General features: G+C 38.8%; 1 protein-coding gene across 1 annotated transcript in view; it reads right to left on the minus strand.

Moving 5' to 3' along the window:
* The window catches only part of LOC125486040 (adenosine receptor A1-like), a 97,757-nt gene that overhangs the window by 33,593 nt on the left and 39,070 nt on the right, over positions 1-25,094 (minus strand). Inside the window, exon 5 of the mRNA XM_048611835.1 lies at positions 24,646-24,723. Within this exon, the coding sequence (XP_048467792.1) occupies positions 24,646-24,723 (78 nt within the window). The remainder of the gene's footprint in view (positions 1-24,645; positions 24,724-25,094) is intronic.

The following is a 25,094-nucleotide window of genomic DNA, read 5'->3' on the forward strand; positions in this document are numbered from 1 at the left end:
GGACACTGATGACCAGCGGCCGGAGCGGGAACACTGATGACCAGCGGTCGGAGCAGGGACACTGATGACCGGTGCCCGGAGCAGAGACACTGGTGACCAGCAGCTGGAGCAGGAGCAAGGATAGCGGTCCAGCACGGAACATGACATCAGCCAGCAGTCAGACCACATGGAGGCTCCCTGCATTGGTCTGCTGCTGAGAGAGACTTTGGAGAGAGATTGTGTTGTTTGTCTTTTTAACTTTGCTTCCTGTTTTTCTGATCAATGATTATACTGTGCACAGCTCTAATGTAATTTCTCTTTCTTCATTTCTCTATTCAGTAACTAATAATTGTACTTGGGTACGTCTGTACCTATGATAGCGCTGTAAATGGCAACTTATTATCTTCTCATCATACTCGTTTGACTACATGTGACAACAAAGCTAATTCAATTCAATTCAATACAATTCAATTAAAAATTTGCTCAGTATTAACCTGTTAGGCAGAAGCTTGTTTCTTCAGGCTTCACTCCAGACACTTGAACGAAACCTCAACATTAACACTTTAGTTCTCACTGCACAGTTTGAAATGCCATCTTTTGCATGAAACATTAAGCCCTGCTTCCATCTGGTCTCATGATGTAAATATCTCATGGCAATATTACAAAGGAAAAGAGAGTTCTCCCTCGTGTCATGGCCAACATTTAACACTCAACCAACCAAAGAATTATCCACTATCACGGTATTGTTTTTTGGATTGCGATTTTTGAAATTGACTGTGTTTCTTCCATGACCACAATTAAAAAAGTATTTACTGGATGTAAAAGATTTTAGAAAATTACAACATCATGAAGGAGTTGTATAATTTTTTTTTAAATTTTATATTTCCAGGATGCCAATGAAATATGTGCTTCACTTAACTTAATATAAATGACCTAATTATCACTCAGGTAAAGATTTACTTTGGTCTCAAGCACAACTGAAGAAAACCCAAGAAAATTATCCAGCATCCTAAAGAGATAACCTTCAGATATTTTAAAAACCTCAAAAGAATTGTGAATTTGTAGTTGACAATCTTAACTAGATCTCAATGCAGAAACCAGTCACAAGGTTTTCTTGTGTATGAAAGAATTTTTTTTTCCTAATCCCAAGAAAAAAATAAGAAATATGCAACATCTCATAAGCATAAGGTTTAAAAAAGAGGTGAGTGTTGTCACAGAGAGGAAGAATAAAGGCTGCACAGTTTAAAATTTGTCAAGTCTATGAGGTGTTAAATCATTAACCTGAGACCACAGTTTTGTAATTTTTGACTGACCTTGTCAGTTGTAGCAGTTTTTTTTTAGATTTCTTGGGGTTCTTGGTGTATGGTTATTTCCCCAATTTGCTTTTTCTCCTGGCACTAATTTCCAACATGATGCAAGATATAGAAAGAGAAAGCTTTCCAGCTCTTATTCATTATGAATTAATTTCTCCTTCTCTCTGTACTGCAAATAAAAACACAGCTATTGAAATAAGATTAATTGCTATGTTTTTAGGTTCGGCTTCATTGTCTTTTCAAGCAGTTGCAAAATGGAATTAATACAGGGAGATAGAAATTTCTTGACTGATTCAGTTGTTGTTTTTCAATGTCTTTACATAACATGGTAACATCAGTGCAGAGTATTATGTATTCCACAGTTGTCTCATGGACTTGCCTCAATCTGTGGCTAGGCGATCATAGCAGACATTTGAGGTCAGCATTTGCCCATTTTAATAACCATTTTACTCTATGGAATGTCTCGGGTATAACAATCAAAGTTGGAAGCTGAATCTTGATGGTCTATTTTTAGCTCTTTCATAACACATCCTCACCACAAAATATGAACACAAACAATGATTTTTGCTTTTGTCACAGCAAATGTCCAATAACAAGATCAGTACGAAATAACAGGACAAAAACTGGGACAACACGCATATATTCTACATTCATTCTCTTCATACTAATCTGCATCCAAAACCTGCTTTGAAACTTTCAGCTGGACTTCTTTTGCTGGGCTATGCTAAGTCCTAACCCTTCACTGTCAAGTTAATTAAGTTGCCTTTCTTGAACCACTCCAAATCTCTCACACATTTCACTACTTCCCCACCTCATAGGGCTTCTGAACCTCTTTCCCTTTCACTGTCACTTTCTTGAAATTGTGCTTCTACTTTGCCTTTCATGTCTATTTCTCCCTTTTCCCCCATTCCTGCCTCTCACTATTCATTCCATTCCTGGAATTCTTTATCCTTTTTTATTTGTTTGGAATTTTAATTATAACTTCGGCTGCACCAGTTTAAATCTACATTTCACCATCCTCAGTTTCCTCCGTAGATATTTTGCCACTCATTTTGCAATTACTGTTTTTCTGAATTTCACGTGAATTTCAATTTGATGTGCTTAGCTTCCCCTTTTCATTCTTCCAAGGGCAGGTCTGTTAGAATTTCTTACATTATGTCATCCTGCTTATGAAAATCAATTGCTGACAACTTTGCAATTTATTCTGAGAAACTCAAGAAAGCCCATTTTGCAGCGCATTTTGTAAATACAGCTTTGAACAAATAATGTATTTTCCCCACGTCGGTTCTGTCATTTGCCTGTAGGCACATCCCAGGTGAAGCCCACAATTTGTTACAGATGAGGAGAAATAATTCAGCTTCGTTTTTAACATTCTCTTAATCAGTCACAAGAAGCATTTTTTAAAATTTCTTTTTGGTGTGCAACTATATCACACCTCAGTGAAAGATATAGTTAACAAGATCAAAATAAAGGTGCAAATTACAAGGTTTTCTTGATTTAAAGATAAAGGAATTTTTATTACCTACTAATCCTGGGAGAAAAGTAATAATAACGAAATGACAAAATAAATCACACACACAAACATAGTTATACATTATTGAAAAGGGGATTTCTGAAGAAGGGTCCCAACCCAAAACGTTAGCTTTCCTGTTCCTCTGATGCTGCCTGGCCTGCTGTGTTCCTCCAGCTCCACACTGTGTTATCTCAGACTCCAGCACCGGCAGTTCTTACTATGTCTGAAAAGGGGCGATTGTCTATCGCAGATGTGAAGAGCAAAAAATGATGAGACTGTTATATAGGGATCTGAAAATGTCGGAAAATTTTAATGATGAGAAGTGTCATAAGCACCATTCATTACAAGAATGTCACGTGGGCAGAACAGCCTGGGATCCTGAGACCGAACATCTGCTCCTCTTCATAGTCTCTGTAACAATGTCTAGCATATCAGTTCTGAAGAAGGATCATTGGATCTGAAATGCTGAATTTCCACAGATGCTGCAAAACCCATTGAATTTTTCCAGCAATTATTGTTTTTGTCTAGAATATCAATGAAGCTTGTAACTATATGCTAACCTGCAATAACCTATATCTTGTTAACTGAAGAAAATCTTTCAATTGGACCAGGAAGTGGTTTACCTCCACCAAGCAAGACCGTAGTTAAAGATAATGGCAGCAACATTTATCAAGATCAGCAGCTCACAGTATGGTGAGCTGGCATGCCCATACAACAGAAACTTAATAAATCCAGTAGTATTCTTCATGGAAGGAATCAAACTTTGCACACATTTCCTTCTATTACTCTTCTACAGGCCAGCATCATTTGCTTAACAAATCTAAAGTTCTTAAAAACTTTGGAATCTGCTTTGATGCTTGACTGACTGTTCTTACTCATCATTGTGATGATGAAGAAGCCATGGAATGTTAGAGAAGAAACCTAACAGCACAAATGAGTGGCTACTTTCCACATCCTATCAGATAAAATTAATTACAGTAAAGCAACACAATGCCCAAGATGAAAAAAAAAACAATTTGTAAGATTTGGAATTATTTCATATTGAGCTAACAAAATAAAAACTGGATCAGCTTGAGATCCCAATGTAGCCAGTGGATGACAAAGCTCTTTACAAGTGTGCTGTCCATCTCGACATAGACCACACATTAAGGGGCATTGTGCATATTGACAGCAGGCCTTCAAATGTCTCCAAAATACTGCAAAAAAAGTTGAAAATGCATGCTCTCTATCCTGTAACAATGTAGTTGGCCAACTGAGCAGATGATCAGCTGTGTAGCTACTTTCAAGAGGATAATAAAGAGAAAGCTGAACTGCTGGAAACAAACCTTTAACTGTGTGCTTGTTAAACGATTGAGATGATAGTTGGCAAAAGGTATTTCTGTCTGTTCTGAGCACACAAAAGCTTCATTTAAAGATTGAAGTTAAAGAACTCAATCTATTACAAATTTCAGAAATAGATGCAGTAAAACTATAAAACTATAAACATAGTCAAAGGACAAATAGTGCCAGTTATTGAACATAAAAGCTCATCTCATGGCAGTGGGGCCATGGCTGTCAGACTGAGTGTTTTGCTTTTTCCTAGTGAAGAGAATGCTAGCAATGTATCAATAGAAGAATAGGTAATCAAGACATTGGATAGGATAAAACTAAACAGGAACTTCTAAGGTTGGGGACTTGAAATTTATTCACATCATATTGCTTATAACCTACTTGCAGAATTGTGGCATCAGAGATGTCACAGAAGGCTTTGTGAGTGCCGACTCAGTGTGTATAAGTGACAGTGGTGTAAGGTGAGTTCTCTAGATGCACCCAAAGGTGCTGAATGTGCACCATCATGATGACAATGGTCTAGTACAAAACCAGGATACCAAAACTGATCGACGTTAATGCATAGAAATTCTTAGTTACTCGCCCCCTGAAACAATAAGCGTTTGGAAGTAGGATGAGCCCATTTGTTTTTTTTAGTAGGCTACACAAGTTTCAGCTGGGCAGCTTTTGACTTACTTGTGCTTAGACAAAGTTGGAGGAAAAATTGAAGTGAGTTATACAGTCATCAAGTCATAGATTCACTAACCCTTCAATCCAACTTGTTCATGCCCACCAAGTTTCCCAAGCTAAACTGGTTCCATTTGCCTGTGTTTGGCCCATATCCCTCTAACCTTTTCATATTCATGTACGTGTCCACATGTCTTTTAAATGTTGTAACTGTACCTGCATCTAACACTACCTCTGGCAGTTCATTCTGCAATAAATCACCGTCTGTGTGAAAACATTGCCCCTCCGTTTTTCAAGTCCCACTTGATCCAGAGGTGTATAGCAACATCTCTGAACAGGTTGATCAGAAAAATACTTTAATTAAAAAAATTGTGTATAAGCCCGATTCCTGCAGAAAATAAGTCAAAATTAACTCCAATCTTAACAATAATCCCTTCATGAGCACTCAACAATGTTAGCTGCCCAAACTCCAGTACATCACAGTCTCTCTCATCTAGATTGCTCATGGCACTAAGTCCCTCCATAGCATCTTTATTGAGACTTTGCCAAAAGTCAGCTAAGTTGCTGCAAGATTGTATTGAACCATGGACTTGCGTTCATGCCTATTATAATCCAGTTCCACACACCACTTACTCATTAGTTCATAGGAAAATAATGACAGTGGAACAATCAGCATTGACCATCATTGTTTGACTGAGACTGACAGCATCTCCTGGAGTCCACACATGGACAGAATAACAGAAATCCAAAAGGTGCTGCCAGTAATTCTGTGCTATTGGAGGTTCCCCAGTCTGTAATCCAGAGAAATCATTAGATTGACAAGAACTTCCATTTTTAAGCTATTAGTCTCGCTTACACCTTGTAAGTTCATAATTACTGCTAGACATTCTCAATGGTTATGAAAAGACCTTTTTTAAAGCTAATGAAATATCGAATGTTTTCATTTTGTTTTAAAAATATTTTAAAGGTAGAAGTTTTAAAATTTGTGTTTATATCGGTTTCTTTAACAATTCAATATTGATCTTATATTTCACTATTGCAAATGTCATTTGAGAAGTAAAAGAGTTGGTGCTTCTGATTGGTTTGCTTTCTATGGGCATAATTGTTTTTATTCATTTATGGAACGTGAGCATTGCTGGCTGGCCAGCATTTCTTGCCCAACCCTAGTTGTCCTTGAGAAGGTGGTGGTGAGCTGCCTTCTTGTACCACTGAAGTCCATCTGCTGTAGGTTGACCCATAATGCCATTAGGGAGAGAATTCCAAGGGATTTTGACCCAGAGACAGTGAAGGAGCAGTGAGTTCAATGTGATAAGCTGCTTACTGTGCCATTCTGAAGAAAGGTCACCAGACCTAATATGAATATGAATATCATTTATTGTCACTTGTAGTCCAGAAGTACAGTGAAAAGCTTTCACAATGGCTGCCTTTTAAAGGTGCCATCTTAGATACAAGTAGCTAGGTACAAGTCTTACAGACTAAAAAATATACACAAAAGAGGGTTAAAAGGAAAGCTGTAAGCATTATTTAGTGTCTATGAATAAGGTAGAAATGAGGTAGTTATAACATTGTTAAAAAGAGTTACATCACAGTCCAGTAACCTGAAATATTAACTATGTTTTCTCCCCACAGATGCTGCCAGACCTCCTGAGGTTTCCCAGCAATTTCTGTTTTTGTAACTGTGTCTGTGGTCATTAATCATAGAAATCCTGCAGTGTGGAAGCTAGCTATTTGGCCCATCAAGTCCACACCAGCCCTCCAAAGACATAGAGTTCCTGTAACCCTGTATTTTCCGTGGCTCATCCACCTAGCCTGCACATCCGTGGACACTATGGGCAATTTAGCCTGGCCAATCCACCTATCCTGCACATCTGCGGGATTTAGACTGTGGGAGGAAACTGGAGCACACAGAAGAAACCCAAGCAGACATAGGGACCGTGTGCAAACTTCACACAGACTGTTGCCTGAGGGTGGAACTGAACTCAGGTCCCTCATACCGTGAGGCAGCAGTGCTAACCACTGAGCCACCGTGCTGCCCCAACTGTCACTGCCTGCCTGGTGATCCCCTTGACTTTGTGCCAAGTTAAACAGCTATCAGAAAAGGTAAAGCCTGCTCCACAGATATCAAAAGACTGCTACTGCTTTGACACGGACCACGAAATTGGGCCAATTAATCTTTACTTCAGCCACAAAAACTATTGTTTAATGAAGGAAAAACACTGAAGATTTGTTTTTAAAGTGATTAGGTGTTCATCAGCTTAATCATGTATTCAGTATACTATTTCAAGAGATTTTGGGGTGTAATGTGACTTATCATTAGGCATACAGTGATTTTTGATTGTCAGTTACATTGAAATTGTATAAAAGAAACTGACACACTCAGAGATTAGAACCATAATCCAGCCACAGGTACCACTGGCACCACTTGTCTCCAATTGCTGCAGCCCTATGCTTAATGGTGCACCACGTTTCCATTGTAATTGGGCAGCTAATAAACTAGTCTTTTAAGGTCTGGTGGCACAAGATTTACAAGAATGATTCCAAAAATGAGGAACTTCAGTTATGAAGATAGTTTGAAGACATTGGTACTATTACCCTTAGAGAGAAGATGGCTAAGGGAGATTTCATTGAGGTTTTCAAGATCATGAGCAGGCTACTCAGAGCGGATAGTCAGAAACTGTTCCAGCTTGTAAATAAAAAAAATAATGAAGAGGCATAGATTTAAAATGATGTGCAAATGAAGCGGGAGGGATGTGAGAAAATCCCTTTTCACACAGAGAACAGCAAAGGTAAGGAATGCCTGAAAATGTGGTTGAGGTTCAACTGAGGCATTCAAAAGGGCATAGGATATCATTTGGGTAGAGATAGTGTGCAGGGACATGAGCAAAAAGCAGGGAATTGACTCCAGCTAACTGAACTAAAACACAATGGGGTGAATGGCTTGCTTCAGTGCCATAACAATTCTGTGATTCTTTAAAACAAAAAAAAAGTGTCTTGGCATTAATCTTCGATTCCTGGAAACTTGACAAAACTTCTCAAAGCAATCAAGTAAAATGGAACAGAACCAGATATCCAAGTCTGCTTGGCACAGATCCAATGTCGTTAGAGCACCTTCCCTGTACCAGTTTTCCATGATAAATTGTCCTCGCTCACTTTTTAAGAGGGTTTCAAGGCACCTGCTTCATACATGACTTTTCTCTGCACTGACGGAGAGGTGGTAGAAGGGGGAAAGTAGGTTCAGGTAAACTACTGGAAAGTGTGAATCCTTTCCTCCTGCTGGTAAAAATGCCCTGCTGTATAAAATGCAGAAACCAACTCTGTGAATAAATCTGTTATTTGAAAGGATGCTGCTCGAACTTGGAGCTGGTACTCAGAATGAGCAAGGAGCTGATCTTAACAATAGTTTATCACAGGACTCCCAAATGTCCCATGCAAGATCAATGAAAACAGATTTTTCTTCCACGGTCCACAGCATCCAATTGTCTGGCAAGAAGTAAAAATCTGCTTTTCAATGAGAAGCTAATTTTAACGAAATCAGTTCAGGGCTCCTGGCTATTGCAATGTGGGTGGAGGGCTACAATAATCTGTTGTGAATGACATGAATAGGGCATTTTTTCTCCAAAATGGTAGGCAAGATGACCCCAGAATTGTAGAAATTTATACAGCAGTATATGCATGCAAACATCACACTTCCTGTGAGGAGGAGGACAGAAGTTGAGAGAATAAAATGCTGTTTTCTCCATATATATGGTCGCACAGCTTTCTTTTTTGAAGGGGAAAACGAAAGCTTTCTGACATGTCACCTTGGATCAGTCATAACAGATACAGAAAGTTGTTCATTCATGCCATACACCCAGGACCCGAGCGTAATTAGACCTGACGGTGATGCACTGTTTGACTAGTTGTCTGTTGTGGAGATACTGGACCAAGAACTGGTGAACAGTTATAACATTAGAAGGCCACACTAACAGTCTTGGTCATTACTAGCTTACAAAATTTTCATTTTGAGTTCAGTCTCTTGGCCAACATCTTGGCGATTTGCATTGTTCTGTTGTTAACCTCAAAGCTAATCAAAGTTATTTCCTGCAATTAGACTCTCCATAGTCCTGTTGGCAATGGGTTTCAGGACAGAAAGCAGTCCACTTAGAAGAAATTAATTCATTTAGATGTAAATAAGGTCAACCATTTCAGAAAATTACTCATGTAATGTATTTGAAAATATTATAAAACATGACATGGTAAGTGTGGGCAATCTTTGAGATGAAAAGCAACTTTGAACCAACAGCTCCTGAAACTGTTCCCCTTTGGGGTTTTCTTTGTGTCTGGGTTTGTTGTGGGCCAACTGAGAGATTGATGCTATGCTTAATGAAAAGTCAACAGGAAGATCTTAATCCATGCCAACTAAGAAAGAAATGGCTTAAACAAAACCACCAATATTCTGCTTTGGTTGTGTTAGCATCCCAGACTCATATCCATATCTTGCCAACAGCTACATGTATAGGACTCATTAAACCAGATATTATCTGCTGAAATAGTAGTTGGAATAATGAAAAAAAAAACTTTAAAATGGAAGTTATCTTAAGATTTCAAGTGATGGGCTGTGACTGTTTCCTTTGGATTTTTGTTCCTTGGGATTGTCTTTGGGGGGAGAGATTGCTGATACACTGATTTGGAGACAAATGGTCTTTTGTATTTTCTGTGGATAATTGCTTCCTATTTTGTCCTCACCAGAGGGCTCCAGGCACTTGTTTCTGTCAACTCCCCATAGTCCATTCTATATTTGACAGAACATGGTCAGTCTATGTTTTCCTCTCATAGTGATTCTCACTCCAAACCTTTGATCGATGGCATCCCACTGGTATATTCCCAATGCAAAATTGTGCAGAATCTCGCAGCACACATTTGGATAGCTTATTTATGATTCTTGCCACATAAGCAGCCACACACACCTTGAATACTTTGGGATTGGTAAAACAGCTATTTGAAATGCTATCACTCTGATGTTTCATTGCAATACCAAAGACTTCGCTTCCAAATCCAAGGGTGCTGTTTACTTTGTGTGATACCCGCAGATTGTTTTTAGCATTAACCCCCCGACCCCAAGTATGTTTATCTACCCATTGGAGAATTTGATGGTCAAACCTATCTATTACTGGATCCTTTTACTTGGGTAATGCACATAATATCACATATTTGACACTGAATGCCATCTCCCATTGGCCCTGCTATTTTTGCATTTCCAGTGAATTGATATAATTTTGTATTTTCCCTGAAATGCAAACCACATTGTCATGTGCAAATGATCACACCCTGATTTTAAATTGTTTGCGACGTAGTTTAGCCAAGTACAGAATAATAAAGGTCATTGCACAGTTTCTTGAGGTACTCAGAGTGGACATCGTGATGATAGGATGATTCCCCATCAAACCTCACTCTTGTGTTCTGTTAGTAAGGAAGTGCTGAATTCAATGTAATAATGTCACTCTGATTCCATACTCATGAAATTTAGAGAGGAAGTAAGAGTGGAGAAGTGAGAGAGCTGAAATATCTTTCTTGCAACAAGAAAAGGAAGCACTTATATTCCATGTAAGCCTTGAGGATGAGTCCACATTCATGACTGAAAGTTTTGCACAGAACTTGATGTGAAACTTGAAACGCAAACAGATCAGCCATTATTTTGTTAAAGAGTGGAATAATCTTGAGGGGCCAAATGGCCTACATCTGTTCCTATTTCATATGTTTGCATGTCATTACTGTACTTGTACACATAGCATCCCAACTAGCAAAGGAAATACCATCCAAGGACATGGAGCTACTCTTCTCCTTAGATGAAGGTGATGGAGAGGAATATGAAGAAGAGGGCAGACACAGGGCAGACAAGAAGGTATGTGCCAGTGCTGTCAGAGACAAGCACATCTTTAATGGGTTTGCACAGCAGTATATCACCTGCAAGCTATAGCCTACACTGAATATGTGCTGTAGGTAGGTGAATCTGCAACTCCGCTATGATACTTGTGGATAAAATCATCTAAGCTCCCCAAGTCCTTTTTCAATATTTTACTGTAACATTGGTAAATGTACAAACATCAGTACCCTGCCCTATAAGTCAAATCAGCATCATACTTTCAAACACTGTCATCAGGCAGCACTGTCAATTTCGCCTTGTTTATTTCAGCTACTACTTACCGTCACTGCCCGTGAAAGTCATGTTTCTTTAAAAAAAATCATATCCATGGTAAGGGTTCTTGCAAAATACCTCCCTAAATCTGTGTCTTCTTACATACTGTTAGAAATGTGCAAACAGCCCACGAAGATATGAAAACAGTTTCACTGGGGGAGAACCTAATTCGATCAGGTCAGTTTCACTTGAATTAAAAAGTTCTCTGGGATCAGCATTTCCAAGGAATGTTGAAGCATATTCAGAAACAGTGGCTCCAATTCTGTTGGTATATTTACAGTTCCACATTTCGTAGATGCACATTCATTATATGGTTGGATGGCTTTGTTAACTGCCACTTGACTAATACATTAAAACATCACTCAGTTTGTGCGTGTTAGGTTTTCCACACTGAATACAGAGCTCGTCTATTTTCTGAAATTGTCCGTCACAAACAGCTTTTGCTTTAAGTGCTGACTTCTTTAAAGTTAAACACATTCTTGTGGAAGGACCAAGAGCAGGATTTGACTCCCATTAAACTGGTGTTTGGTTCTTCTGAGTTATTACCATTTTAACCACTTTCTCCATTTCTTGCTGACCCATTACCTACTACATTAACTTTCAGCTGAGAGCATTCTATTCTATTGCCTTACAATTATGTGCAATGTTATAATCATCTAGTTTTAACAGTTACTACTGGCTTGAACTAGTATTAAGATCTGAGCAACCCACATAAGAACATGAGATAACACAGTATGGAGCTGGAGGAACACAGCAGGCCAGACAGCATCAGAGGAACAGGAAAGGTGATGTTTCGGGTCAGGACACTTTTTCAAAATTTTTCTGAAGGGTCCCGACCTGAAACGTCAACTTTCCTGCTCTTCTGACGCTGCCTGGCCTGCTGTGCTCCTCCAGCTCCACACTGTGTTATTTCTTCTCTCACAACTATCCAACCGCCCCTCCCACTGACCAATCCCCACCACTCCCTACTTGCACTCACCTATTACCATCCCACCTACTTTCCCTAGCCCTACCCCTCCTCTCTCTATTTATTTCCGAGCTCCCTTCCCCCTCTCCATTTCTGAAGAAGGGTCCTGACCCAAAATGTCAGCTTTCCTGCTCCTCTGATGCTGCCTGGCCTGCTGTGTTCCTCCAGCTCCACACTGTGTTATCTCTGACTCCAGCATCTGCAGTTCTTACTATCTCACAGAAGAACATGACTGTCAACTTTTAAATTCAAAACACATTCTTTCAGAAGGACTGGTACATTCCTTCCAGCCTCTATCCTGTAGAAGGACATTTATTGTACAAACTTGTTACAAGGGAGTGCTGTCAAGGTTTCAGGCTCAGCACTTACATGTAGGTTCCTGAAGATGGAGTGAGCAAACTGTGTGTTCCTTGCCCACAATGAAAGGGTCTTGTGTGCATAAACATCACATCCCTTCTTTAGCTATTAAGTAACCTGAGCATGTCATTTTTTTATGGAGGGTCACAGCAGGCTGCATGGTCAGCCATGTAGCCATGCCTTGATAATATAAAGAAAGCCACACACATTAATACAAGAACATAACGCAACATTATTGCTTACATAAGTGCAATGTTTCATCAATGATTGTCAATTGTGAAGTTTGACAGTAAAATATGCTCTTTGAATGAATACATACCAAAACATTTAACAAGCACACTCATTATTTCATCACTGTATCATAGAATGATATATACTTGAAGATATAAAGGTCTCAGACTCTGTCTTAACTCATGTCACTTGAAGTATGAAATGCTGACGGAAGTCTGCTTCTCTTGCGTGCTTCTCTTTGTAACAAATATCTTAATGCTAGCCCATGCAGAGTGCCTTTTAATGTTACATTTGTACATATTAGTGAGCTGCAGTAGTCATCTGTTGGATCTATCAATAACATGTTTCCCACATGCTAGGCCCTTGTTTTGCCAGGAATAATATAAGCAATGCCAGAGCAGGTAGAGACACCCTGTTGGAGCCAACGTGCAAATCATTGTCAAGGGGGATAGAGGCAGTGGTTCAGGAAAAAAAATGTCATTGGCCCAGTCAATGTTGCTGTCAAGTTCCTACCATTGTCTCCTGCAGACCCTGGATGCTTGAAAAGGCAGGAAATTTATAGCCTGCAGCTGAACTAAATTGAATCAGGTGACATGTGGGGCAACCACTTGCATCGTAATTGCATGTACGCTGGTTCTCAACACATGAGGAAGTATGGTGCCCAAAAACCATGCTCTTCCAATTAAATTTGCTTTACTGTTTAATTGGGAGGGAGAAGGGAATTTAGAAGTGGAAGATCATGTGATGTCAGATCCATGAATAAGTTCAAGCAGACTTCTCATTTTTGCATTTGTTTCAGAGACTCACTTGTGTGACTGGGTGAACGATTTAAAGAAACTCAACAGCAGCCATGTAGAGTATTAGATCTGTGTGCTTTTGGAACATTAAATTGTTAAAGCTTTCAGATTGATTGATTTTGCTTTTGTCAAAGTACTTACGGTAACTAAAGATTCCTCTTATCATGAGTGCCATTTTATACTTTGTTATTCTGAAGGAAGCAATAGTGGGAGAAGGTGCAGTAGCTTCAGTAATTAAATTTTTATGAAAGTCAAAAGTAATATGCATTGTGACTGTGATAAAAGTAGACTACCTCTCCTCATCTTTTACGTCCTAGCTTTATCACAGTTACTTGTGCCCTTCTCTGTTATCCACTGTTCTCTCCACTGTTATCCAACCTGATGGGCCTGCACTTGCTTGCTTCGATTTGTAATTATCTAACCATAGCAAGAGAATCACCAGCAATGGTTCTCCTTCCTGCTCCCACATTGTTAACTCTACTGTCTTCCAAGGATCTAGCTTTAGTCTCCTTCTATTTCTCATTTGCATGTTGGCTTTTTTTTAATCCCTTATGGACATCATCCAAAAACACAATGTCAATTTCCTTATGTGACAACATTCAACCTTACCTCACCACCAGCTCTCATGACCCCTCCACTGTCTCTTAATTGGCATACTGCTTATTTAATGTCTAATACTGAATAAGCAAAAATTTCTTTCAAACAAATATTGGGAAGACTGAAACCACAGTCTTCATACTCCATTCCTTAACTGCTCCATTCCCTAACTAGAAACTACATCCCTCTGTCTGGGGCCTCGGAGTGATAGTGCCTTCTCAGTAGGTTTCTCATCCTATAAGGTGGATTCGTTACCATTCTGATTGTTGGCAAGGGGAAAGGGCTAAGAGTTAGGAATGCATTAGAATGCTGCACTATTTCAGAAAACAAGTTTCACAACACAATATGGATATAGACAATTTAGCAAATACGTGTTCTACTGTGCAATGAAAGTATTCATTGTCAGACGCTCTATGGACTGAGGTATTCAGCCTCAAATTAGGAAGAATACAACACATGATAAATTCCATTTCCTGGGAGCCCTAGGCCAATTGAAACATTGGGACTTTAGCTTCACAGTGCCAGTTGTGTGGTCAATAATGTTTCCCATGGTCTGATGCTTGGTATTGTCCCTGTGTTGTTCAGTTATAATGGAGTTCAATAAAAGTGCCATTAGGTCTAGCAGGCCCACATATTTCTATCAACTGCTGATCCAGTGCACTAGGGTAAATGAAATGAGGTGTTCCTCCAACTGAGACTCACTTCACTCATTATTACTGTGCCAGACTTGTCCTGCTGAAAGACAGGGAAGAGTTTTTGCTCTTCGATGAAAGAAAGTGATCTGTAGAATCACAGAATGGTCACAGATCAGAAGGAAGTCATTCGACCTATCGTGTATATGATGGCCCTCCACAAGAACAATCCAAATGGTCCCACTCCCAATCCTTACCCCAGAGTTTTGCAATTATTTTTCCTGACTATTATCCAATTCTCCATGGAAAGTGTCAATTCAATCAGCCTCTATTATCTTCAGTGGGTATGTTCCAGATGCTAAGATGATGAATAGAAACATTTTTCCCAAAGTCACTGGGTTATTCGGATTCACTGTCCACAGATGTCTCTGACTTGCTGAGAGTATCCAGCATCTTCTCCCCTTAATTGATCAAAACCTGAATTATGGCAGTATAAAGATATAGGAGTGAATGTGGCTTATCATTGCAAGCTTGAAGCACAAAATCCAAGCAATGACATTAAACATGGAAAATTCAAAATTTAAAATTTGAAAAGATGACTCTGTGAAAAACAAAATGGGGATGTTCTTGATTTTAAATTAAAGCATCGCATGACCTTCCAGTGAGTTTCATTACTCTGCACTGAGTCATATTTGATAGTCTGAATGCTGAATGTTAGTAGTGAATGATACCAGCCACATCTTCAGTATTTCAAGAGCATTTTCACAATACAGTCACACACTTAGTTTGATGTGCATTTATTGTGACTGTCCACATGATTTTTTTTAAATAGATGTAGCACACAAAGCACATTTTCTAAACAAAATAATTAAAACTGCACAAATTAAGGTCCTGGGAGATTTGATATTTCATCCTAAATAATTATGCCTTCCCTAATAAACATGAGTATTAAATCTTGAAATAGAGATGTGAAGAATGCATTTGGTATGAGCAGAGTGTGGCAGGGTCAAGACCTCCTGCATATTTTGCCTTCTTTCTGTTACCAACAATTTAAGTCCGGCACATCTGTCAATTTTTTAAATTATCCAAAACAGCATTTTTCTGCATCCATGTAAGGTGTGGAGAGTTACTGAGCTGTAAATTGTAACATTTAAGGCACAAGATGCCTTGGTCATATTTGATTCTGTCTGATATTAAAGGTGAGACACTCTTGTAGTGTGCTGTGAAGTCTCCTGGATCAGTTCAAGGATCAGTCGGTTTTAGTCAGTGAGAGATTTAGTGGAAGTGATTCCATGTTGCTAATATGTTGCTGTTAAATAGTTCCATACAGCTGTTGTAAAGAATAGTCCATTTTCAGTAGGATTCTGCTGACAACAACTAGCCAGCTGGAATTGCGCCAGCGGCTAGATGCTAGACTGTAGCCTTGTGAAGCCCAGTAGAATGTGGTTTCAGGAGGGGAGATTGAGTAGCTGGAAGGAAAGCAGTTGTAATCAGAAATGTGGCAGGCTTAGGAACAGAGACTGTGTCTGTGTTTGGACACCTGGCAAAAACAGTGAGACACAGATTCAGCGTAGGTCAGCTCAGCTGACACATAAACCCAAAAGGCTAAAAAGGCCGGATCTGGGAAATCAGGGAACTTTTTTTGTTCATTCATGAAGTGTGGGTATTACTGGCCAGGCCAGCATTTATTGCTTATCAATGGGCATCAATCAAAATAATCTCCAGATATTTGTATTTAATATCATTATTATAAGGAGATAAAAGGGCGCTGGCTTGTTGGTCTAGAGATATGATTCTCACTTCGGGCAATGTCGAGTATGAGAAACGTACCAGATTCTAACACCATCTTGCCATCTTTGTCTTTTATTTGGGACCCTCTTGTTGTGCAATGGTAGTGTCTCTACCCCTGGACTGAGAGACCTAGGTTTAAGTCTGCTCCAGAGGTATGTGATAACATCTCTGAACAGGTTAATTAGAAAAACAGGTTAAATAATCTTTCTTCAATAATGAGCAGACAAAATTATGGAGGCCCTCTTGTGGCAGAGTGATAGTATCCCTACCCCTAGACAGGGAGGCCTGGGTTCAAGTCCTACCCACTCTAGAGGTGTGTAATAGCATTTCTGAACAGATTGATTAGAAAAATAGATTTTTTTTTACTTCAAGCAGACAAAATTGAAGCCCATCTCTATATTTGGACTCCAGTGCAAGTAAGTGCTAGAGACCATGGATTCACAACAACTAGCAATCAGTATCTTATACTTAATTATGCTCAATAATGAAAGTATGTCTATACAATTCTTGTGAAATCTTCTTACTCTAAAACTCAACAACAGTGCTTCACACTATGTGAGTCTGACTCAAAGGCTATGAGAGGCATATGCAACCAATCTCTTCTCATCACAGTCCAACAGAAGAGATTATAGCACCCACGCCACATGGAGACGCATCACATTGTAATGTACACTGGCTGGGGTTAGCAAGAAGGATTTTTCTTCTCAACCTCTCCCCTCGCTTGAGGTGTGGTGACCTTTAGGTAAACGACACCAGTCATTTCTCTCTACTGAGAATTCAGCCCTATGGGCTGGTAAGATTATGGTGACTTTACTTTTACTTACCCTCTACTAGTTTATGTTTACACAATTTGAATTTTTTTTTATAGAATCCCTACAGTGTGGAAACAGGCCCTTCGGCCCAACAAGTCCACACCAACACTCAGAGCATCCCACCCAGACTCCCCCCTATAACCCACCTAATCTACATATTCCTACAGGCAATTTAGCATGGCCAATCCACCTACCCTGCACATCTTTGGACTGTGGGAGGAAACCGGAGCACTGGGAGGAAACCCATGCAGACACGGGGAGAATGTGCAAACTCCACACAGACAGTCGCCCGAGGCTGGAATCAAACCCAGATCCCTGGCGCTGTGAGGCAGCAGTGCTAACCACAGAACCACTGTTTTTCACACTCTTTTAGCCAACTGCATGGAACACTCTTCCTCAAGAGTTCATTCAATGGAAGCAATAATACTAGCAAATTTGGCATGATGTTACTATAGCAATTCATGAAACCCAAATCAGATAAAAGATGTTCTGAGGGTGTGTTTTTTTTTATTGCTTCAGTCTTACTCTTGGTAGAATGTAACCCATCCTTGTCTATCTATTGCCCTAAGTACATTACAGAATTTTGAAACATCTCATATGATTATTCTTTCACCTGAATTCAATGTTTTTCCAAATGTTGGAGCACTTCTTTCAATCTGTCATCATGCATCTGCCTGTTTGGCATACAATTTTCAGAATACTTTGGAAATGTCTTGAAAATTTCTGGAGGCTGAAGAAACATCAAATGGTAGCGTATGAAACTGAAGTATTCCCATGTTAATATAGACAGTAAATATAAGAACTAAGAGTAGGAGTATGCAATTCAACCCCTCAAGCTGCTCCGCCATTTAGCACGATCATTGCTGATCTCACTTTGGCCTCAACTCTGCTTTACTGCCCATTCCCCATAACCTTTTAACTTATTACTAATTAAAAATCTGTCTATTTCCTCAAATTTATTGTGTTCCAGTGTCCAGTGCCGTCATGTTTAGTAGATTCCACACATCCATGACACTTTGAAAGAAGCACTTCCTCCTCCTTTCTGTTTTAATCTGCCATCCTTTATCCTAAGGCTATGACCCCTTGTGCTAGATTGTCCTCAAGGGAAACATCCACTCTATGTCTACTTTGTGAATCTCTTTTGGCATTTTATATACTTCAATTATATCTCCCGTCATTCTCGTAAACTCTAGCAAGTATAATCCTAAACTGCTTAACCTTTCCTCATAAAACAAGCCTTTCATCTCTGGAATTAATCTAATGAACTGTCTTTGAATTGCCTAAAATGCAATTACATCTTTCTTCAAATAAGGAGACAAAAACTATTCACAGTATTCCAGCTGAAGCCTCACCAATACCATGTAGAGTTGCAACAATAATTTCCTAATTTTATATGCCATTCCTTTAGCAATAAATGCCAAAATCGTCTTTGCCCTCCTTATTATCATCTGTACCTGCAAACTAGCTTTCTGTGACTGATAAACAAGGTCATTCAGATCCCACTGATTCCAACAATTTCCCAACATATATTAAAATAACTCATCAATAGCGTCCTATTTTCTGCACCCCGCCACCCCATATTTTTTGAATAAAATTTGCGTTTTTCTAATCCTCTGTAAATTTCCCAAAATCTAGGGAATTTTGGAATATCGTAGCCAAAGCATCCAATATCTCTACCGCCATGTCCTGTAATACCCTAAGATGTAGGCCGTCAGGTCCTTGGGACTTGTCTGCCTTAATCCTAATAGTTTGCTCAGTACTTTTGGAAATGATTTTAAGTTCCTCCTTTTCTATAACCTCTGAACTACCTGTTACTATTGAGATGGCTTTAATGTCCTCCACCATGAAAACTGAAGCAAAATATTGATTTAAGGTCTCTGCCATTTCTGTGTTCCCCATTATTAACTCCCCAGTTGTATCCTTTAAGGGATCAAAATTCACTTTAGTTGTTCTCTTCCTTTTTATGTACTTACAGAAAATTTTGCTATCCATGTTTATGTTTTGTGCTAGCTTTCTTTTATAATTAACCTTTGGTATTTTAGTTACTTGTGGTCACCCTTCATTGATCTTTCCAATCCTTCAGCCTGCCGTTGACCTTTGCAATACGGTATGCCCAAGTTTTTGTCTTTATGCTTTCTTTAACTTCCTTACTGAGCCATGGATGCTTTGTCTCCCCTCTTATAATCTTTCTGCCTCTACGTGATATATTTTAGTTGGGAGGAACTAAATATTTTCTTAAATGTCTGCCACTGATCATCAACTGTCCAACATTTTAGCCTTTCTTCCCAGTCCACTCGGACCAACTCTGTCGTCATGCCTATGCAATTACCTTTGCTTAAAACCAGAACACTAGTGTATGAGTCAAGTTTCTCATCCTCAAACTGAATTTGAAATTCCATCATGCTGTAATCATTATTCCCTAGGGGATCCTTTACTATGGAATCATTAATGAATCCCATCTCATCACACAATACCATACCCGGAATAGCCAGCTCCCGGGTTGGTTTCCCAGAATTTTGCTCCAAGAAACAATCTCTAATACACTCTATAAACTCTCATTCCTGAGGCTACTCTTGCCAATGTGATTAAGGTCTGTATGAATATTAAAATTACCCATGATTATATCTGTACCGTTCTTGCAAGACCTCTATATTTCCTGGCTTATATTATGTTCTATTGTGGAGCTACTGTTCGTGGGTCTATAGATTACTCTCATCAGGGACTTCTTCCATTTGCTATTTTTTATTTCTACCCAGATTGATTCTACATCTTGGTCTCGAGTGCTGATATCAAGCTACATCACTTCCGTTTTCTTTCTGTCTCACCTTCTGAAACACTGAGCATATATGGATATTCAACTCACAGACCTATAACCACAGCTCGGTAATCATCACCAAATTATATCTGATTGTTTTTATTCACACAGATAACTCATGAATTTGATTCTCAATGAAATGCACAAAGCCTTAACATTTGTCGTATGATCATTTTTTCCAACAATTGTATGATTGCTTGGTGTAATATAACATTTACATGCTTTCTTTCATTCTCTAGTAACAATCAACCTCATCGTTAACCTGCACTCCTACCTTTTCCTCATTTTGATTCTTTCAATTGACTATGCAACTAAACTCTCCCCCACTACTCAGTTTAAAGCCTTTTAACAGCCCTAGTTATGTGAGTCACCAGGACTCTGGTCCCAGCATGATTCAAGTAAAGTCTGTACCAATTGAACAGCTCCCACTTTCACCAGTACTAATGAATTTGAACCTATTTCTCCCACACCAATCTCTGAGCCAAATGTTTACCTCTTAATCTTATTGACCTGTGCCAATTAGCTTGTGGCTCAGGAAGCAATCTGAAGAATATTACCCTGTGATTCTGCTTTTTAATTTATCACCTAGTTGCTTGTACTCCCTCAGCAGAGCCTCGTTCCTCATTCTACATAGGTCTTTGGACAACTAGATACTTTCATTCCTACTCCAAGTCCCTCTGCAACCCAGCCGAGATATCCTTAACACTATGCTAGATCAGCAACACAGCCTTTGAAACTCTCAATCCTAGCTACAGAGAAAAGCATGACTGAGCCTCATCACCCAACTCAGATTGTAAACAGGCAATAGTCAGATCCAACTTTGAAAAATATCTGACATTGTGTCAACATTATGAACCAATCCTCCACATTTGACAAAATGTAAGGTGGATTGCATTCAGATTTATAGCAATATTATAGTTATCACATTTCTTATGTTACCATCTAACTTTGGCACTACCATTATGGAAGGAGACACATTATTCTATCCTACCTTACAAAAGACGTTCTCACTTTTGAGTCTTTTCAGTTCTTGCCCTACTTTCTCAGAAATAACATTAACTGATGAATTCATGTTGACCTCCTGTGTCATGACTATGGATCATAAACCCAGATTACATAAAGATATATTGAGCTTTTAATTTCCAACATCACTTTTTAAAAGATGACTGGTACGGCAAGTGCTTAGAATGTCACACTTACACATGTCAAAGAAGCTTCACAGAGAGAAATGCATTACAAACTGAACTGTGATCCCCTGTAGATTACCTCAGACTGTAAACATGGTCAAATAAGACGGCAGTTCAGGCAAGAGACATGTTTGCCTTTTCCCTGTCAAGAATGCACAAGGACAAAGGTTAAAAGTGAGTTTCAACCATGGTCTGTGCATGCTAGTAGCCTGACATTCTAGTGTGTGGCCTAATGTGCTAAGAAGGCCACAACTTTGAGGACAGCCATTAAACCCTTCTGTAATGAGGTAGGGAAAAATTCACTGTCTGATTTAGAGTACTGCCGCCATCCATTGTCAACGGGAACAAGGACAAATGAATTTCAAACAACCTGCAAATCTTAAAATAATCTATTCAACTGCCAACGTCAATGCTACAAGTAACACCACTGCAATGGCTGCAACGTTCTTTCATCTACTCTCCATAAACAACTTTTTAACTTCTTTTAGACACATTTCTTATTCCAAATGTGAACATATCTGTGTTTCATTCATATTTCTTCTTATGTTTAGTAATTAATAAACTCACTCTTCTGTTAATTCAATGGAGCCTGGTTACATTGGTTTCTTGTGACCATAATTTCATTTCATCTGGGAGAAAGATAGCCACATGGAATGGAATCCTTGGTAAATTAACCTTGTAGTGACCAACCGAGTGGACAGGTGAATAAGAAAAGGGAGCCAGTTCATCCCTCCTCACATTGGAAACAAAATAAATTGGGGAACTTCCTCTGGGGTCTGGTTGTAACAACTTGTGCTCCATCCACAGCTATTTGGACCATGATGTCCTGCAGAAATCCTTGTGCTTCTGATCATAGACATCTGTAACGATGCATTATCAACCTGCGATAGTAGGAACTGCAGATGCTGGAAAATCTGAGATAACAAGGTGTAGAGCTGGATGAACACAGCAGGCCAAGCATTATCCACCTGCTACTGGTTGACAACCATATGCAAATGATGTTTCCTTCTGTCAGTGTTTTCTCCATTGACCTTACTGTGACATGTCTTAGAAAAATGCACTTTCTTTTTGCATCTATAGTATTCTGACTTCATAAACAGACAATTCTGTGCTCAGTTTTGACCTGAGAACTGGCAACAGGACTATGTTGTACTATTGTTACCACCCTTTGGCCTCTTCTTATTCTCTCATAAGAAATGTGTATGTCATAACCACCAGTTATTGTTGATGCCTTGCTCATCTGCAATTTATTTATTTCAGCAGGCAACTGATTGCTGTTAACTTAACTGATCTTAAGTCACGTGTGACCATAAAGCTACATCGAAATTCAACTTTGGCATTACCATCAACTTACTGTGAATGCGTTCACTTTTTAAACTGGAATTACATCTGTCATGCAATGCTCTTTTTTGAAATGCTCCAAAATTGCATTGAATTGACAGATGCTGAAGTCCAAAATTAACTCTTTTATAACCTCATTGGAAAGCTGATCCTTGTTCCAAAACAATACCTTTCTGAAGTCACCAAAGGCTCGAGGCTATGGTGCTACTCAAGTTTAATCAAAATGTCATTTAGTAGTGTACCTTGTGGCTTTATTGGGGCTAGAACATTGTTGAGTGCGTCTTACACATCCGAGACTGCAGTCAAAACATCACCCTTTTCCTTTCCCACACAGCCTACAGTTAATAAGTGGATTATAATGATCTTTGAGGGAATTGTTAGTTATAAAAAAAACTCTAACCATTTCAAGAATTCCCCAACAATTCATGTGAGTACAGCCGTCTTTGTCAGATGACGAATTTATATAACCCAAATTTAGTCTAGAATTTCAAAATCTTTTTCCCAAACAAGTTACGCTCACAAGTCCTTCAGTTGGTTAGCTGGAAACTCTTCCAACCCTCAATAGGATCCACAATCCCATCTCTCGTTGCCAAAATATCATATTATTTCCGAGAGTGTCATTCTTGTTTAGAACATGAAGGTTGGGTAAAAATATATGTTGTTTAGTCTGCTTTTATTTTCCTTTTTGATTTTGATTTGGCAGTTTGGTATTGACTGAATGGCTTGCTGCGTTATTTCAGAAGGTGATTAAGAGTCAAACACATTATTGCGGCTCTGGAATCACATATAGGCAAAGCCATGATCTAGGAGAGCAGATTTCCTTCCCTAAAGGGCATAAGAGAACAAGATGGATCTTTCCAACAATCGATGACAATGTTCAGTAGCTTTAAATTCCAGATTTTTGTTTATTAATTGATTGAACTTAAATTTCACAAACTGCCATGTTTTGAACCTGATCCCCAAGGTATTGGCTTTGGCTTGTAGATTACTAGTTCAGAGACACTACCGCTACACCATTGTCTCACTGTAAGTCATCGCAGATGTCGAAGCATTGCAGATTCTAAATAATTGGTCAACAGTTATATTTGGAGAGAGGTTCATCCAGTGCAGTAAATGTTTTCTGGTCTTTTCTTCATCTTGCTACACATTTGGCTGCTCAAACACACCTCTTTTAGTCTTATCGGTTTCCTTAAGGCTGACCTTCCTTATTTTAGGAATTTTTAATGGTTTCAAACAGCTAATAGATGTTTCAGTTTTCATTTTGGCAGAATAATGTAAAGAAAGCTTGCCTATTGCAAAGGTTGGGAGACCATCTAAACCACCCATGTATTAACCAGGGTATAACAGCCTTCACATAACAATGGATTCTGGTTATTTGACTCAACCTTTGCAATCAGAAATGCTATGTAGTTTTACCCTAAAAATGGATCCAACTTTCTTCAAGTGAACAAGTTATGAAACATAAAGATATTGGTCATTTTCTAAACTTTAGTTGCATCATCTTTTCAAAACCAGTGACAATGATTTGTGTCTATTAAGAACACAACGTTAATCTATATTGTATCACAAATGATAAATTTAATGTCAGGGTGCTGATCACCTCATTGTTTTTTACAATTTTGCAGCCCATCTATATCTGCTATTCTTAACCACAAGCTGTTAAAAGTAAAGTAATTTATTGCAAAAACATGCCCTGTACATGTACAAAATTAGTATCATTATTAACTAATCTTTAATAATTCATTTGTACCTAACCACAAATAGTTAGAAATTCTCTGAGCTTGGTTTCAAGCCAATACACATAAATTGTAGAAGCTGTATATACTCATAGAGTTTTTACAACATAGAACAAGGCCCTTCAGCCAATTCTGTGCATGCCAGTCATCAAGCATCCAGTCCAATGCCAATTTCCAGCACTTGACCCGTAACCTTGTATGATATGGCATTTCAATCTAAAATGAAAACAGGAAGTAGAAATATCCAAAGGAGAAAGTTAGGATGATGTTTTTGTACTGACATTTCACCCAATGTATATAGTGTTATATATGGTTCATTGCTGCCGTCCGTTGCTTTTTTAAACATAATTACTTATGTTAAAATTAAATGAATAATTGTTTACAATTCTACTGTGAATCATGGTTACAAAACCCCACCTATTTTAAAGTTCCTCCATAAACTTGGATCCTGAATCATTTTTTTCCCAATTTTCTTTACCGCCCTCCTGTTTGAAAGATAGTAAATATTTAGTTTGAGTGCTGCTCCACAGGTATAAGTTGACTTTTCATTGTTTAATGTGTGACCTGTGGCAGTAAATAACAAGTTATTGCAGATTTAATCTTCACCTAATATCCATACCCATTTAATCTGTCAGAAATCACATGACACTGGGTTATAGTCCAACAGGTTTATTTGAAAACACAAGCTTTCGGAGCTTAGCCCCTTCATCAACTGGACTAAACCTGGTGTTGTGTGATTTCTGACATTGTTCATCCCAGTCCAACACCGGCACCTCCAGATCATATTTAATTTTGGTTAAGATCACATTCGTTGCTCATCCCTAATTTCCCAACAGCAGTTAAGAGTCAACCACAT

This window comes from Rhincodon typus, chromosome 25 (genome assembly GCF_021869965.1).
Source record: "Rhincodon typus isolate 14 chromosome 25, sRhiTyp1.1, whole genome shotgun sequence".
NCBI classification, from domain to species: Eukaryota; Metazoa; Chordata; class Chondrichthyes; order Orectolobiformes; family Rhincodontidae; genus Rhincodon; species Rhincodon typus.